At 36.3% G+C, this 17,641-nt stretch overlaps 1 protein-coding gene across 1 annotated transcript in view; it reads left to right on the top strand.

Annotated features, from left to right (window-relative positions):
• Nucleotides 1-14,156, top strand: part of ARAP2 (ArfGAP with RhoGAP domain, ankyrin repeat and PH domain 2) — a 123,884-nt gene extending 109,728 nt beyond the window's left edge. Inside the window, 5 exon segments of the mRNA XM_075709047.1 lie at nucleotides 1,981-2,063; nucleotides 3,541-3,576; nucleotides 4,066-4,129; nucleotides 8,518-8,646; nucleotides 13,803-14,156. Coding sequence (XP_075565162.1) covers nucleotides 1,981-2,063; nucleotides 3,541-3,576; nucleotides 4,066-4,129; nucleotides 8,518-8,646; nucleotides 13,803-14,156 — 666 coding nt within the window.
• The last annotated feature ends 3,485 nt before the right edge of the window (nucleotides 14,157-17,641 follow it).

A 17,641-nucleotide genomic window follows, 5' to 3' on the forward strand; every position in this document is an offset into this window, starting at 1 on the left:
ATGAAGATGTTAAAAAGGACAGGTCCCAGGACAGACCTCTGCAGTACTCCCCTTGTAGGCCTGCAGTTAGAGTATGTCTGATTAACCATCACTCTCTGAGTCTGATTATGCAACTAGCTGTTTACTGATACAGATGTCCACCTATCCAGACCGTAACATCCCAACTTGGGTAGAAGAATAATGTGGGAGACAGCATGAGAAGCCTTGATAAGGCTGAGGTAAATGACATCCACTACTCCCCCTTCATCCACAAATCCAGTTATTTTATTGTAGAAATCAATCGTGTTGGTCATGCTGCATGCTCCCAGTAGCACCTTCTCTTCCACGTGCTCAGAAATGTGCTCCAAGAAAACTTACTCTAGGATTTCCCCAGGGACTGAAATGAGGCTGGCAGGCAACTAGTTCTTCAAGTTGTCTTTTCAGCCTTTATCGAGGATGGATGCAATGTTTTTTCCTTTTTCCAGTTACCAGCAGTTGCCCCTGATCTCTGACACTTTCAAGGTGACACAGAGCAGCCTTTAACTGATATCAGCCAGCACACTCAGAACCCTTGGATGCAGCCTATCTGATGCAATGGACTTGCATGACTTAAGTTCTCTCTAGTCTTTCCTGACTTGATCCAATGCTCCTCTGGTGCATTCGTTATTTTCCTCCTTGAACCGTGTCTGTAAGTGTAGAGGCCTAGGAGACTTTGCTGGTGTGAAAACTGATGCAAAGAAGATACTGAGTTACCTTAGCCTTACCTGTGTCTGCTGTTGCTAATTCACCCTCGCTGTTCAGCATTGGGTCTACATTTTCCTTGTTCAGCCTTTTACTGCTAAGGTACAGTGTAGAAGCTCTTCATGTTGCCCTTAATGTCCATAGCACACCTCAATTCCAAATGAGCTTTGGCTTTCCTAACACCGTATCTACATGTCCTGGGCAGTGGTTCTAAATTACTTTCTTCATAGTCTCTCCCTGCTTCCACCTCCTGTATACTGCCTTTATCTGCATTGGAGCTCCACCATGAGCTGCCTATTTATGTGGGCTTGTCTCCTGATAAATCTACTTGTTTTCTGAGTATTTGGATGAACCACTCTTGTTCTTGAAGAATGCTGTCCTTAAAGACCTGCCAGCTTTCCTGAGCTCCTTTACTCTTCAGAGTTGCCTCCTCCCATGGACACCCACCTATCAGTTCCTTGAATAAGCCAAATGTTGCTCTTCTAATCTCCATGGTCTGTCCTATTCTAACTTTTCATCTTTTTTACCCTCTTGAGCTCTACTGTTTCATGGTAGCTATGGCCAATACTACCACTGATTATCACATCCCTGGCCTGTTCTTCCTTGTCTGTGAATAGCAGATCCAGCTGTGCATCACCCCTTGTTGGCCCATCCAGTACCAGTGTCAAGAAGTTATGCCTGACACCCTCCAGAAATCCAGCTGGATTGCTTGTGTTGCACTGTGTTGGCCTTCCAGAAGATACCAGCGAGACCAAAGCCCTGCCGTCCCCATCCCCTGCCCCATAACAGTCCAGATCTGTTATCCAGAGACTTCCTCAAGTTTTCTAAAGACTTCATCTGCCTTTTTTCATCCTGATTGGGTGATCTGAAGCACATACACACCATGATATTGTCCATCCCATAGAAGAGCTCCTTTAGCAGAGGGCAACCCCACTCCTCATGTTCCCTGATCATCTCTCTCAAAGAGCTGTGTCCATATATTACAGCACTCCAGTTTTGTGAATTGTACCACCACATCTTCATTATTCCAGTTGTGTCATAGTTTTATGACTTCATGTGCACCTCAAGTTCTTAATTAGTCTGTTTCTAGTAATAGTGATTGGCACACTTTGTTAATGGGAAAGGAGAGAAAAACCATAATGATCTGTTAGAAAAGAGGGGTGCGACCCATGAAAGAAGCCTAACTGTGAAGACAGTCATGTGGCATTTTCTCTCTTGCACATTCCTGGTACAATAATTAGAATCTTATTTTATTTGCAGGCTAGCAAACCTGAAAAAGTGTTGCCTGTCAATTCCCTGAGGCTTTATCTTGGAGTGAAAAAGAAAATGAAGCCACCAACAAAGTAAGAATAGAAAAGAAAATAAGTTAAACACTGTGTAGCAAGGTACTCGTAGTATCATCAAGAAAGGGGACATAAAACATTTTGGAACAAGGAAAAGTCAAGAAGCCAATTGAAGTATGCTGAATTAAGTTACCCACTATAATATTATTTGTTCTGTTTCTGTCTCTGTGTTCCATGTTAACTCTGCTATGCTAGGAAATTACTTTATTGACTGGCTCTTCTTTTGACTGGCTTTTCTTAATCTTAAGTGTATTCTCTCTCGTGGATATGTTTGCTGCTGGTTCACTTGGTTTTGTAGTATGTGTCTTGCATTTCATTGGTGGACACACCTTCTTTGCACCAAGAAAAAAGAGAGAAGAGAAAACCAACTAGTTACAGCCTTTAGTGACAGTGCCTGTTGTTCAGTAGAGGATTTTCCTTTTTCAGGATCCTTGTTATTTTGATGTTTCTTCTTCTAGCTGAAGACTACAGTGCCCTTCACAAACATCTATGACTAAGTGTCTGGAAAAGAGCAGTGAAAAATGACACCTGTTTTTCTCAGATGTTTCCAGAATGCTGACACTGAGACAATATACATAGGATCCTATCCCAAGGGGATTCTAAGTTGGCTGTAGCCTTTAAACAGATCTGCTTGAATTTTTCCTTTACAGTTGGCACATCAAAACACCCCAAAAAGGTCTGTAAATTTCAAAGCTTAGTTCTGTTAGAGAACTGTTAGTTGTTTGATTTTTGGTTTTTTTGGGTTTTGTGGTTTTTTGGTTAGGTTGGTGTTTTGGTTTTTTTGGGTTTGTTTTTTTTGTGTTTTTTGGGTTTTTTTTTTTTTTTTTTGAGTTAAGCACAGAATGAGTAGGAGATTAGTCCAAAATAGGAATAAAAAGATTATGTAAATGAGTCTTTGCAGGGAGGTTATTTCCTTGAGGTTTATTTGCAGTCTACTTTTAAAAGCAGGCTTTGCAAAGTCTCTTCTGGATCTCCAGGAGTGTCTGTGTTTCTTTCACCTCAGAGGCTTCATTGCGTACCTGCTCCCCTTTTTCTTTTTTTTTCCAGCAATTTTTAAATTTCTGTAGGCTCATGTGATTCCTTCTGTTTATAGTGCAAGCATACCTCTCTTCCCTCTGTGACTTCTACACTGTAGTGGACTCTCTGCTGTGCTCCTTCTTAGCAGTTTTACTTCCAGCAGCTTCCAGTAAATACAGCCCCTGCCAAAATGAGGCAAGTAGGTAGCCATCATCTGCAGGGCTTGGCTATAACCCTTTGTCCAGAACAGAATGTTCAGGATCAACTGTGAGAAAATGAGCAAAATCCATCATCAAACCCACAATTTGATTCTAGATTTGCAGTACACATTTAAACTTTGTAATTTTTTTTTTTTCCCACTTAAAAGCACTATATAAAGGTGATGGATCTCTACAGTTTGAGGAATGTGTCCCTGTCTTGAGTTTCTGGAACTAATTTTTGAAAATTTTATTTGTTTCAGCTGGGGACTTGCAGTATTTTCTGAAAAGCACCAGTGGTAGGTAAACATGAAACACACAACTGGTTTAACTTCAATGTTTAGTATTTGTTGAAATTTTCAATTTCAAAATAAGAATGTTTGAAAACTAATAGGCATTATTTTGCTTGCCTGTTGACTTTTTGCTATGTTTTTTCTTAATTAACTAAACAGTCATAATTCATATGTTTTGTTAATCTTTTGGGGTTAGGAGTCTGTCTCCCTTCTGTGGCCATAAAGGAAATGATTTTCATAAATTTAGAATGATAGATTTTGAACCTATGTACATGCTTTAAATGAAGCACAATGCATTGTCTTCTAAGTAAAGTGATTATTTGAAGTAGTTGTATTTCCCTATCTTTTTATGGGAGTGTTAATAATAAATATAGACAGCATCCATAAATGAATGTAAGCACTGTTTGAAGTTATTTAGAAGCCTATGCTTTAATATGTTTAACTGCAACAGGAGGTTTTGATTTTTTTTCTTGTTAATTATATATTGCGTTTTAGGTATATATGTTGTGATGGACAAGATGTGCAGATGGAATGGATGATCAGCATTTTTACTGCACAGGTACTAATCTGATCAAAGAAATGTAACTTAGTGCTGCTACAAAAATCCCATTAAACAATCATATGTATGTGTTATGGATATGTTATAGATAAAGCTGCAATGCCATTAAAGTTTCTGGAATACTTAATGTAATAAAACTGCAAAAAGATAGTCCTAGTCTATGAAGACTATTATTTAGAATGTCATTTTTTATGAAAAGCTGAGTGCTTTGAGAGTAAGCGAGAAGAACATTACATTCTGGTATCTTTTTTTTTTTTTTTTTCCCCCCCTCCTGTGTTGTAGAGAAGCTGGTTAAAGAAAGACAGCTCATTTCCTTTGCAGTAAACCTCTTCTGGGTGAAATTCTGGCCACTGACCTAAAGAGTGTGTCTGTGTGCCACAACGCCTGAGTGCTATTTCTCTGCTCGCTAGTTTGGATGCGGCATGCAAAGTAGTCATGAAAGAAGGGTGCCCTGTTTAAAAACATAGTGGTGTGAACTAGCCCTGTTGAAGTGCTAAAAAAACCATATAACACATCCTTGCAAATGGAGTTTAATATTTGCGTAGGAGGAAGTGGGAGTAAAAGAGATGGGAAAAAGTCAACCTGACAGGAGACTGGAACATAGTTTAAGGTTTTACAAGGATTTTGTATTTGTGTCTGATTTTTCTTGTCTTTCCTGTGATGTTCAAGGAACTTGGGGGAATATCACTGTGAATAAACATAACTAGATTTATGATTACCTGTGAGCTTTACGTATTACATAAAGTGGACAGGCACAAGACTGTTGCAATACCTACTTCTTAGAGGCTTTCTAAAACAGAATCTGACCTTCATACATAGTAGTGCTAGAAGTACAATGCATGCCTTGTAAGTAAGACTTCAAAATTTTTGTCTTACTCAGGTCCCTTAACTGAAGTAACTATTGTTGTTTCTATGGAAACAGCCACTGGTCCTGGCATACATCTCATGGGCGTAACATGAGTGGTGTCACAACAAATAGGCTCAGAGGTTATTGATATAGGCTACTTAGAAATAACTCATACAGCTTGGTAACTGTTGAAGTCCTTCTGACATAAAATCACAAGAAGGGCAATCTGTTAGGATTCTGATCAGGTAGTGTTGTATGTAGAACGCTCCTCTGACAATATAGATAAAAAACTGACACACTGCTCCATGTTCAGCATATTTTCCTCTAACAAAAAAAAAATTAATTCATGTGCCTTTTTTAAAAATAAATTGCTATGAATTAATACTATTGTTTTTTTAAAACTTCATTCCAACATATTAACAGCATAATGAATTGCCAGTACTAAGGAGCTATATTGGGAGGGTTGTTTGGTTTGTTTTGGGTTGATTTTTTTTTTTGTGGGGTTTGTTGGGTTTTGGGTTTGGTTTTGGTTTGTTTTTTGGTTTGGTTTTTTTTTTTTTTTTTTTAATCAGCATTCTGGACATCAGTAAAGTTGTCAGTCTTTGAATTACGTGAGAAATTAAGTGCTAATGATGTGGATTTGCCATATTGTTTTTATTACGATCTACTGCTTTAAATATAATTTACAGTGAAAATCTCCTTGAGGATGAAATGCCTCATGTTGCTGTAAGATCTCCAAATGTTTTGTATCATGCAGCAGCAGACAATTATTATCACATTATCTCATTTCTTAACCAGAAAACTGCAAGTGTCAACTGAGGTTATTTCTAGTTAGAACTTTCAAATTGAAGCAATCTTTTCAGAAGATAGCTTGTCTTTTACCTTAGCTGTTATCACAGTATTTGAACACCTTTATGTTAGAGAGACTGCAGGCAGCACATTTTATTTGTCGGTGGAACAGCTTAGATTACAAATTGAAAAATACTGTAAAGTAGGTTTTGAAGTGTTAAGACATTAACATTTAATGATCCACTGCAATTAGGAGGGAGATAAATCTGTGTTACTGGGCTCCTCAGTGCTTGAGCAGAATAAGACTTTATTGGTAGTTAATATCAGTAAGATAGTAGTACTACTGTTATCTTCAGCCCTCCCCTCCGTTTTCTGATAATGTTTATTCCTGTAGTATAAATAGTGCGGGGAATATAAATAGCAAAGTGTAGGTACCACTGTAGTCTAGTAACAAGAGTACTTTTGATAGAGAATGTCAAGTTAGCCCAGAGGTTATTAATCTTCCGCTTCAAGCTGGTAAATACTAAGAGGGTTTGAAGGAGGACCATTGTTTCTTTCAGTTCTATGCAAAATCGTCCTGAAAAGTATGGCCAAAACTTGATTCTTGAATTCTATAATAGTTTTGTACAAAATCACTGAATAACATACATAGCATACAGTTGGAAGTAATTAATTGATAGGAAGATGGACACAATAATGTTCTTCCAGTTCCATTGCCTTTGATCAACTAGAGAGAGGCACATGATATTACCATGAAGTGCAGTTGAGCAGATAGGTCAAAACTATGAATAAATACATTTATTATGTGGCCTAATACATTGCTAGTATTTCTGATGTACTTTCCCAGAGTTCTATTTTAAGAAATGTTACAGACACAAAAGGGGAATCAGGCTGCTTAAGGGATAGTTTCCTTAAGCTTGCTGAGAATTAAGGGAGGCAGTTTCCTTCAGAAGCTGACTTAAAGTTTCTCTATCACTTTCTGAATTGCATCTGTTTCTTGTATCTTGGTCCACAATAAACTGATTTTGGTTGACAAGACCTGCTCTTTCAGATAATACCTTCTCAATATTTCATTGGAACTGGGGAGAGCTCTTATAACAGACTTTTACATCACCCTGGTCAGCAACACATGAGAGAATTTTTTTATTCCTTAAAGATGTTAATCTATAAAATACTTTTTCTAAATTTGGAATTGGGGCTTCTGATTTCTAGACTGTTATTCTAAGTCAATAATCACTGATTTTGATGGCTTTTTAATAGTAATGCTGTTTTTACTTGCAGACCATCTGCAAGTATGATCACAGTTCTACAACTGCATTTTTGTATACAGTCTTTAAGAGACTTCTTAGTTCATGGATCTGGAAGATTGAATACCATTAGAAAAAATAAAGGGCACTAATGATACTGACACAAGTGAAAAGAAATCTATTAGAGATTTGGACAGTGTCACAGAATTGTTTAGGTTGGAAGGGACCCGTGGGGATCATCTAGTCCAATCCCTCTGTTCAAAGCAGGGTCAGCCAGAGCAGGTTGCTCAGGGCTGTGTCCAGTCAGATTTGAGTAACTGGAGATGCCACAACCTCTCTGGGCAATTTGTTCCAGTGTTTAACCACTCTCACAGTAAAAAAGGGTTGGTTTTTTTCTTACATTCAGACAGAATTTCTTGCTTCCCATTTATTATAACTGATGCTTTGGATTAGTACTTTGCCAGTGTTTACACTAAGTATTCTCAGCTTTCATTAGGGTTCCTCTGCAGTTCTGGCTTGCCAGTTTCTTTTGGAGCTGTGCTGATTTAGCCTTGTGCACTCATGTCCAAGCTTTAGAAACTATTCTTCTGTGGGCCTTATACGTCCTCTTTGATTGACAGAATCTCATGTTGGAGCTTTTTCAGGAAAATACTCTTAGGCTACCTTGTCCTCAGGGCTATCTTTCTGGTTACCATTAACATCACCAGAGGACTCTGTGAGCTTCAAGCACATGTGCTCAGATTTCTACACGTGAAATTCTACACAATCTGCTAATGAAAGTTCATTATAGACCTCTTACAGAAAGAGGTTTTAACATTTTATTTGAAATATTCAGTTAATGAATTTTTTTTTTCTTCCCTTCTCTTCCCAGTCATGTTTTTCACTCAGAATGAAGCTGTGCACTTTGGAGTTCTCCCCAGAACTGACCTGTTTCAGTAGAGCTGAAGCAGGGCTATTACTGAAGCCAGATCTGTTTATTTGTAGGTTGTGGGTTTGGAGCATTCTGAATGTCAAGTCATTTCCTTTTGGATAACACCTGTTGTTATTGTAGGTTAAGCAATTATTTTCTCCTAAATTATTAATATAAATTTTGAAACACTAGTTTGCAAATTGAGGTAATTTTATTTTATTTCAGACACTTTTGTTGGGACTCCTGAAAGCATGCTTATGTGGAATTTTGAAATTGTGAATCAAGTCAGTGTGTGTGTCTTGTTTGACTTTTTCTATTCTTAGAAGATAATTGTATTGATACATAATATGGAGGGAAGATGTTTGATACATAAAAATTATATAAAGACATTTTGGTTCCGTTCACTCAATATTGTGCAGCAGTTACAAAATATTAACATAATTTTAAGCACCGTAGTGGTTTCCTCCTTCTCCCACAAGAGGAGGGCATGGTGTTGTGCAGTAGCTAGCTTTTTTCCAAGAGAGTTTTACATACAAAAGAATGTTGTGTATTTATGAAACTGCACACCAAAAATGAGGATTATTTTGTTCTTCAGCATGCAGATACATGGCCACCTGCTGGAAAAGCAAGAAAACAGTCTATAACTAAAAGTCCAAAGATTGGAGGCTTACCACTCATTCCCATTCAACAGGAGAACACTTGTAAAATCAGAGGGAATACAGAAGTAAGTGGGGTTTAAACTTGGTGTAGAACTTCTAACCACAATGCTGTACTTTTAAATAGTCCAGTAATAATGAACTCTCTAGAGCTGGATAAATATAAAGTGTAGATGCTCTTATTATCAATGTCCTTTTCATTGTTTTGTCATTAAAGGAACAGTTAGGACAATTTAAAACTTGTGTCACCTCTTTAGCTGTTCAGTAAATCAGTAGTGGGTTTTTATTCGTGTTTGGGCTTTTTTGAGCAATGATTGTTCATTAAAAGTAAATAGGACTTTTACCTGGAAATATAATGCACATTATTACAGTGTACTTTATTACAGTTTTATTTTAATAAGGTCCTTGAAAACTGTCTTGCTTGCATATTCTATCATGCCTTTTCTTCTGTCTAAAACAACTGCAATGTTTTAGTTATTTGCTCTGTGCAGTTAATGGAAAAGCTCAGATGGAACTAACTGTGATACATTTAAGTTGTAATATTATTAGTCTTGAAGAACAAGGGGGTTTAGTTACAACTCTTTGCAGACACTAAGCTGTGTCACTACATTATGTGCACTAGTGATATGTCTCAACGTTCTCATATTGGCTTGAGATGAATTTCTGGTATCCACATAGAGATACTGATGCCTGGGGGGGGGGACTTATTTGCCTTACTTCCAGCTGAGAAGAAGCAGTGGTAGTGGAGGCACTGTTCTGCTTAGGAAAAATAGTGGTAACTAATCTGAATGCAGCAGAGGATGAGTGTTGAAACAGAACAGCTTGGTCCTTTGACTGTATGCAGTATTATTTCTTGCATGTTTTAGAAGATTTTGAAGGGAGGTAGATAAAACAGTATGAGTTATCACCACTTACAGAGACAGTGGTTCAGGCACAGATTGGTGAAGCTGACTCAGTTCCATAGCAAACAAAAAGCAAAAGTAGAAATGGTGCTTTATCTAAAAGGCAACTCCGTCTTTCGTTACGCTTTTCTTCAGGCATTTCTAATCTGCCTTACCAAGTGAGTATAATATGGTGTGAATGCAATTATGGTTTTCCTATTTTAAGTTTCCCTTTCATTTTAACCTTCTCTCAGAAAGTTTTTTTGCAATTCTTTGATAAGTTCCTTCTAATGTTTGCATTTTTAAACTTTTTTGATGAAAGTAAATCATAGGTCTTGCCATTCAAAAAAACTTCATAACCCTTAGGTATGTCTCTTACCTGTCCTTTATGAAGGTACAGTTGAGATCTCTAATACGTTCTTTGAGCTGGCTACAAATTCAGACATTCTAGGATAAAGGTTTTGGTGGATTTTGAGCTTCATGATTTAAAATCCTTAATACCTTATAGTACTAGAATTTTTTTAATTATTATTTTTGTTGATAATGTGCTTCATTAGGAAGGACTCTAATGTTTTGTACACTGCAACTTAGAGGAAGTCTGCATTTAAACTTAAAAGTAGAAGATCGCAGTCTTCATTATTTATGCCATGACTAGATCTAGAGAAGTTTTATGCAAAGGGTATTTGCATACTTTAGGAAGATTAACACAAAATTATATAATGGAAAATAAAAACACTTTTTTTTTTTTTTTTAACATGGAAAGCCAAAACTGGAATAAACAGTAAAATAGTGGTGTAAAGTAAATATATTGTATGGCAATGTAGTCAGTAAAGCAATAGATATCCATTTATCCATTTTGGAGACCATGCCTTCAAGTCTTTCCATGGATTTGTAGTAGTTCTCCAACAAGCAAAAATATCTCCATTTTTAAAGCATTAGACAGTAATAACACGAGGAAGCATTTTCTGAAAGATGCTGGTTTATGAAAAATGGAGATCTGTTTACAGATCAATGCATAAACTAGTAGTAGAAAAGTGATCAGTTATCTTTCATATAGGCAGGAAAAGAGACTGAAAGTTTTCCGAACACTGAAAAAAGTGACATCTTTGTGATGTGAAGATAAGTGGGGGAAAAAATAAAACCGAAAACCTCAGAGATACCCAGAAACCAACAAATTTAATGTTCTGTTAGCACAGAACAGGTCTATATTGTATGTCTTCTTTTTTCCCATAGTTGAAGTAATTTTATTGTGTGCTAACAAGATAAATATATAATACAGAAAGTTTTAAAATACTGTATAACTAAGAATCCTTCTAATAACAAATAGAATCAAAAGATTTCCATTACTTCTGCACCACTTGTTGCATACATGGATAGTGCATTTAAAATATGCATATTTCTCATACAGAATTATTTAACTGAAATAGAAATACATTGCTATATATCTGCAGTAAGTCTGTAATTTTGTTTCAAAATATGGGAAGATTGAGGAATGAGGAAGAACTTCGTCTTTCTTTCAAGCCATGGTCAGATACCACACCGACTTATAATAGGTTATACCTGTGTAGCGTTTTGAAAGGAACAGTATGTCACAGGGATAATGGAGGTTGCAAATAGAGTTGCTCCATATTGTTTTGCTGGTGAGGTGCAGAAAAAAGAAAAATACAGTTAGATGTACATATCATTATCAGTTTATTCACCAATTACTTGATTGTAATCAATTACAGTTCAGCCCAATTGAGGGGCTGAAATTTAGAGGCAAACAGCTGCTTCTAACTTGAAATTGTTTCTTTTTATATTAGGGGTTATTGGGAGGGAAGTATGGAGTCCCGCAGTGTAATTTATAGCATGTGACTAATAGTGGCCAGTGGATCAAATACTAAGAAATAACATTATGAAGAAATTTGATGTGGCAGTTCTGTTCACACGTCGTTTTGATGTGTTATTTATAAGGGAAACTGTAATTGTTAGTGCTCTAATTTGAACAACAGAATTTGGCTCCATCAGTTGAATATTCCTACAATGCAAATGTCTGGGAATTATGATTCCTGTATATACTGAATCAACTTTAAAAGTTCAAAATGTTGAGTAGTCTGTGTTAAGGGGCTACATGCCAATATGCGAGACTGTTTCAGAGAAGTAGGCAACCTTTAAATTCGAGTGCTGTATTTGATCGTTTCCTACTCTCATTATATAGAGGGTTCCTGCTATACCCCGGATTCTGATTTCAGAAGTGTAGACAATATTTTTCTTCTCAGAAGACGCAAAATTGAAACATGATGTAAAAAATTCTGTAAATAGAAGATTGTTGCTCCTGACTCAATTTTACTAATTCATATCTTAGTTTGCTGAGTAACAGTGAATAGCTTGGAGTGTGTTACTGTGTTTTCTGAAAGGTACTGCATGACAATTTACATTTCACATATTGCGTGTATATTATCACAGATAGTTTTTTCAAATATTTGGCAGAAGACAACTCCCTGCATTCATGAGTCATTAACTAAAACCTGCTCCGTAGCACGCACCAGTGGTAACCCATATAGCAGTATGAACTCTCACATGCATTGTTGTTCTGGGACTGATAATTTTTTTTGCATATCATGGCCACTGGTGCTTTGTTATTAACAGGTAGTTTTCATTCTTGGTGAATACAAATAGAAATATCAGCCTCCTTAATGCTAAAAGTGATATCAATAACCCTTTTATCTGCTCTTTTAAAAATTGTGATTTATATCGTCCAAATGTTTGTTTCTATTATTATTGAACAGATGGTAGCTCAGGTGAAATTTCAAGAGACTGCACAAATTTAGACTTTGTTTTATAGCTTAGATCTCTTCACTGTAAACTCATTTAATATTTACTATTTTTCTTCCTACACAGCAACTAATTTGCCGCATCAACACTCATTTTTTTGTAATGGGCTTATGTTTGCAGTCCTCACGAAGAAAGAAATGTCACTTTAAACCATATAAGGCAAATAAGAGTGGTAGAGGAATTTATTGTATTCTGTCTGCTCAGTTGGTGTGGCGGTAGGCAGGTCATTCCTTTGGTGGAAGAGCCTTACAGTTCTTGAAGAAAATGAGGTCTTGGAATTCTTCTTTCATGATGACATCTTTGTTTACTACTAGAAGATACTCAAAGCTGAGGGAGACTTTGGTTCTTTTTGTCTTTCCTATGTGGCACTTGTTCAGTTTGGCTAGATTTTTATGGAGTTATTCATCCATAGCGTATGAGCAAGTTGTTTCATGGAATCTTGATACCTCCTGTATGTTAAAGCAAACACAAAAAAATATTCAAACACTAGAGAGGAGCTAGTTTAGATACGTCTACCTGAGTGTTCTAGTTAGTATAAAGAGTGCATTTTTTCAGTTGTTCCCAGTTACTGTGTGTTTCTTCATATTGTGGAGTAGTTCTGGAGCATGTGAACTTGGATTGCTCTCAGATGAGACTGAAGTTGAAGATGTTCTGCAGGAGTATATCTAATGCACTGCAGCCAAAAATAGCCCTTCTGCCAGCAGGAGAAAGCTAAAGCTACTCTGAAGTGCATTTAAAACAAAAAAAAAAAAAAAAAAGCAACAGCTCTGAACTAGTTTTAGTGTGGATGTTGGGTTCTCAGCACTTTTCTTTCACTGTACAGATGTGTTCCTAATGGGCCACACTAGGTGCAAATTTAGATGCAGCATTTGATTTACCTTTCATTTCCTACAGCTTAAGAACTTGAAAACTGCCCACCAATATGGAACAGTTGCATTGCCATCAGTTTGTTGTTTTATCTGAGTTCCCAGTATGTTACTTGAAATTGCTAGCCAAAATTTGAAAAAGCAAAGTCTTTATAATTTACCAGGTAGTACTGAACAACTGCTGAAATTGTTTATGTAATCATGTAAAATGATCTTTTGTACATTCATGTAGCTCAGGCATTAAGTTATCAAAATTGCAACATTCTCAGTTGTATTTGTTCGATTTAAGAATGCTGAGTTTTTAAGAGTATGTGGATCTGCTGTAAAACATTAGAATTTATTCTACTATAGCAGAATGAAAAATCAAATTGTGAATATATGAAAATTAATGTCTTCATTGTCATGGTGCATTTAATTGAAAGATTTATGTAATTTTCAGAAGTATCACTAATTGAGAAAATATGCTCACTAAAAATGCTTACTAAATTACAATAGCACAAATTGTGGGAATTTAAAACTGTTAACTGCTGTCTCAGCTCTTGAGTAAAATTGATTTTTCTTTTAAACTGTTATGTGAAGCTAACGAACAAACATTGCAATCTAGATATTATTGAATATAGTGTTAATGTGAATTACCGTATTTCTCCTTGCTTGTTTGCTCAGAATATAGAACTGCAATCTGGGAAACAAAAATTCGGTGAGCATCATGAAAATGAGTTTCTGGAAGAAAGAAAAAACTTGAAAGAAAAAGCATCTATTGTGGCACAATGTTTGGAACGTAAGGAGGAGAAAGTACGAAATCATGCAAAAACACATCCGAGCTTGATCTCTGTGGAGGATGTAGGTGCAGGGATGACTGACCTACACCAGAGACCACATAAAGCACTGAAGAAAAATAAGAACAAAACAAACAAAACTACTTTGGAATTGGATAAAAAATTGCCATCAAATGTGATTGAGGAACTAAATACAGTGCTGCAGAAGAACAGAGCACTTCATGATGAAACCTCCAGCTGATTTCCTGACTCTGAAGTTATTTTTATATATATATATATATATATATGTGCGCACGTGTGTGCGTGTGTATTTTCTGGGCAAAAGTAGTCTTTTCTGATGTATGTAGTTTGTACAGGGTAGAGGAAATATAATTTGTTTATATGCAGCTGTTGATTTTGTATATGCGTATGCCATGTTATAATTTAAGACTGAACTGAGAGACCTAATTATGTAAAACTCCTGAAATTTGCAAGTTTTCCTGTGCAGTGCAATGACACCAGCATTTTGTCTATTCTTTTTTGTTGCAGATTGTGTTTGATACAATAATTCTAAGCACTATCAAAAGCTTTTGCTCTGTGTATATTCTGTACTGTCTTGCAAGTACTGGAGAGAGATTTTTGGAAGGCAGGCAAGATATACACTGAAATTTATACTGTTGGCCTGCAATATTTTTAATTGTCTAACACTATAAAAATGAGTAACATCTGCTTTGAAAAGTGATTTTTGCATGTGATTTTTTTTTTTTATTTAAGAATAAAATTAGTATTTGCCTCCATAGATTTGTCCTCTGACAGAGTGTCATGTGAAAGAATCAAAAGGGAGAGGAATGTAATAGATAAGACAATGTATTAGTTCTTGTATCTCAAAGCTGTGTCTATATGGTGTACATCTGATTATGACATCTAAGCAATGAGAGCGAATACTGAGGATAACAAAAAGAAGTCTTCAAAGCAACTTCTAATTTCAAAGAGTATATGAATTGGAAGATAAGCATCATCTCTTTTTGCTCAACAGGCTGAAGTAATTTTATAAACAGTCCTTGGTTAGCTCGGGGTGACAAAGGCAGACTTTTCTATCAGTTTGGATAGAGCTTGCTTGGTGCTGACAAAGTTGCTGGCATCTGATGAATATTTAATATTCACATGAGAAATGAACTTCCTTAAGAAACGATCCCCACACAAACATATCTATCAGAAGGGCACTAACTCACTCAGTTAAGAAGTGCCAGTTACTAAAGGGGTGAGGAGATTAACCCTTCCCTTTACCATGAGGACAAAGGTGAGCGGTAGCTGTTTGCAGGGACTAGGAAATGCTCCTGCTACAACCGTAGCACAGCTCTTCTGAGCATGAGGACAGGTCCCAGGCTTGAGTCAACAGCCTCAGTTGCCTCATTTGCTGCGTTCTGAGTATGTAGGTAGCAGTTCCTGAAGATGCATGATGACTACCCTGCAGCGACTTTGGTTTTTAAGCCCAGAGTTCCTTAAATTGAAAAAACAGAATCTGGCTTCAAAACAAAACCTATGTGAGCAATGAAATTACTTGGTTTTCTTCAGTTGTTTTGTGGATCTCACCTTCACTTACCCCATGGGATTGCCTCCTTCCTCTCTCACGGCATGTCCCCGTTTTTATTTTGTCCCATAACAGCTGGATGGGCAAAAGGCACTGCTGTGCTGAGGCTGTTTCCAGGTGTGGCAGATGCTGTCTGGTTAAACAGCAGGACCAACAGAGCAGAGAGCTAATGAGCTCACACTGCATCTTTGCTTCAGGGCAGGCATTAATAACAGCATCTGCTTTATTTTGCCACTGTCCCTTTTGTGCTCCGATTAGCCACTCTGCCACAGACTTTCATCAGCCTTTTAAGAACTTACCGATGCCTTTAGTGTTCCTCAAGTTTGATTGGAATTGACCAGACCTCTTAGGGTAGAAGAGAGAATTTTAAACTATTCCTTGTTTATTGGAAGTTGGTTTAGTCTCTTAATTCCTTAAAATTTCAGAGGAAAAATTCGATTTAATCAGCATCAATAACATTTGATTTTTATTAATGGATAGTTTTGAGGATGCTTTATGTTGCTGCTGAATTTCTTCCCATACAGAAGCAGTATGCTCACTTATCCCATCTTCTATTTTTGGTAGTCACAGGTGTGGTAACATTTCTCACATCATTTACTTCTATTCTTGATTGCATTGAGCAGCTTAATTGGAAAAATAATTTGTTTGATTGAAGAAATTAGACAAATGACTCAAATAATGTATCTGGCAACTCTGCTCGGAAGTACAGGGAAAATGAGATCAAACCCAAATGTTTTATTGTGTTTTGTATTTATTCTTCTGGAATGTAGCACTGATAAAGCAAATTTAGCCTTTCGACTTTGCACTTACCATATTTGACCAGTTGTTAAATCTGAAACAAGTTTGTAGATTTTAATTTTCCCAGTGCACTATTGACTGTTTTGCTACCTTTAATTTGTAATTGAGCCTCTTCTAATCATTGAGGCCCTGGCTCGAGAAAGCATATAAGACTGAACTTAAATTGTATTGACTAAAGCTGGTGCTTAATGTTAATAAGCACATTCTTAAATGCTGATTTGAATCGGGGCCTAGTGCCATCAGGAGAAATTACTTAACTTTCTGTCTGAGGCTGGACCTGAATGTACTGTTTACAGTTATACTCTTATTTGCAAATATTTTTCAGTATTGACTTATGGTTGCTGTATTGTTTTATCTTTTTATTGGGTTCTTAAAAATGACATTCACTTCTGCTGAAAGCCTCATGCATCATTTAAGCCCCTACACTAATGGAATAAATGGAGCAATGGAAGGGTTTTGTGCATTGAAGTGAATATGTCCATGAAGAAAATGTTTTGTGTATTTTTATTGGATCTAAGGACTACAGAAGCATTTGTTCTATTTCAAAAGCATATCACAGATAAAGTATCTGTATGGCTGCTGTTAAAGGACCCTAAAAATCAAGAAGAACAGATGTTTACTAAAATATTTTTAAATTTGGTTTTGTATGCGTATATACACAAACACTCACACTATATATGTGTATGTGCGCATCCAGTTATGTGCACATACACAGAGGCACACTGAATGGTAACAGTGTTAACCCAAGGAAAATTTATTTGGGAAAATAGAAATTAAATTTGCAATTAATTATTTCAAATAGGTATCAAATTTTTGGACCAATTATCTGACATACCGTTGTTGCACTACACATTGCAGACTGATTTAACACCTGCAGAATAAATGTGTTTTGTTGCAATACCTTAATGGCTGCTGATCTTTTATTGTTCCTGTACCATGTTGTGGAATGGTAAAGGAAGTGTAATTTTCAGAGAATAAATGGTAACTATTTGAATAAATGCTCTTTCTCTAAAATAGGTAATAGCTTTTTTTTCAGGAAAAAAAAATCAATAAAAATCTTTAAAAAAAAAAAAATTTCTGTATGTCTTTCAATATGAAAGCTGTTGAATGGCCTGGTAAGTGTTTACTTTCTGATCTACAAAATGAAGTTAAAAGAGACACAGGTATTTTATGTATGGGCTTAAACAGTGGGAAGACTGGGATTAAAATCTCAGTAAATTTTGAGTTCATCAATACCTTGTTAGACTTCTGCAACCATCATAGGTGTAAAGCTGACATGTAAGTATGATGTATACTAATAGTCTTAATATAATGCCTGTTTTCTGTTTGTGTGGGGTGTTTTCACATTTTATTAGGAT

Source organism: Pelecanus crispus, chromosome 4 (genome assembly GCF_030463565.1).
Source record: "Pelecanus crispus isolate bPelCri1 chromosome 4, bPelCri1.pri, whole genome shotgun sequence".
In the NCBI taxonomy this organism is placed as follows: Eukaryota; Metazoa; Chordata; class Aves; order Pelecaniformes; family Pelecanidae; genus Pelecanus; species Pelecanus crispus.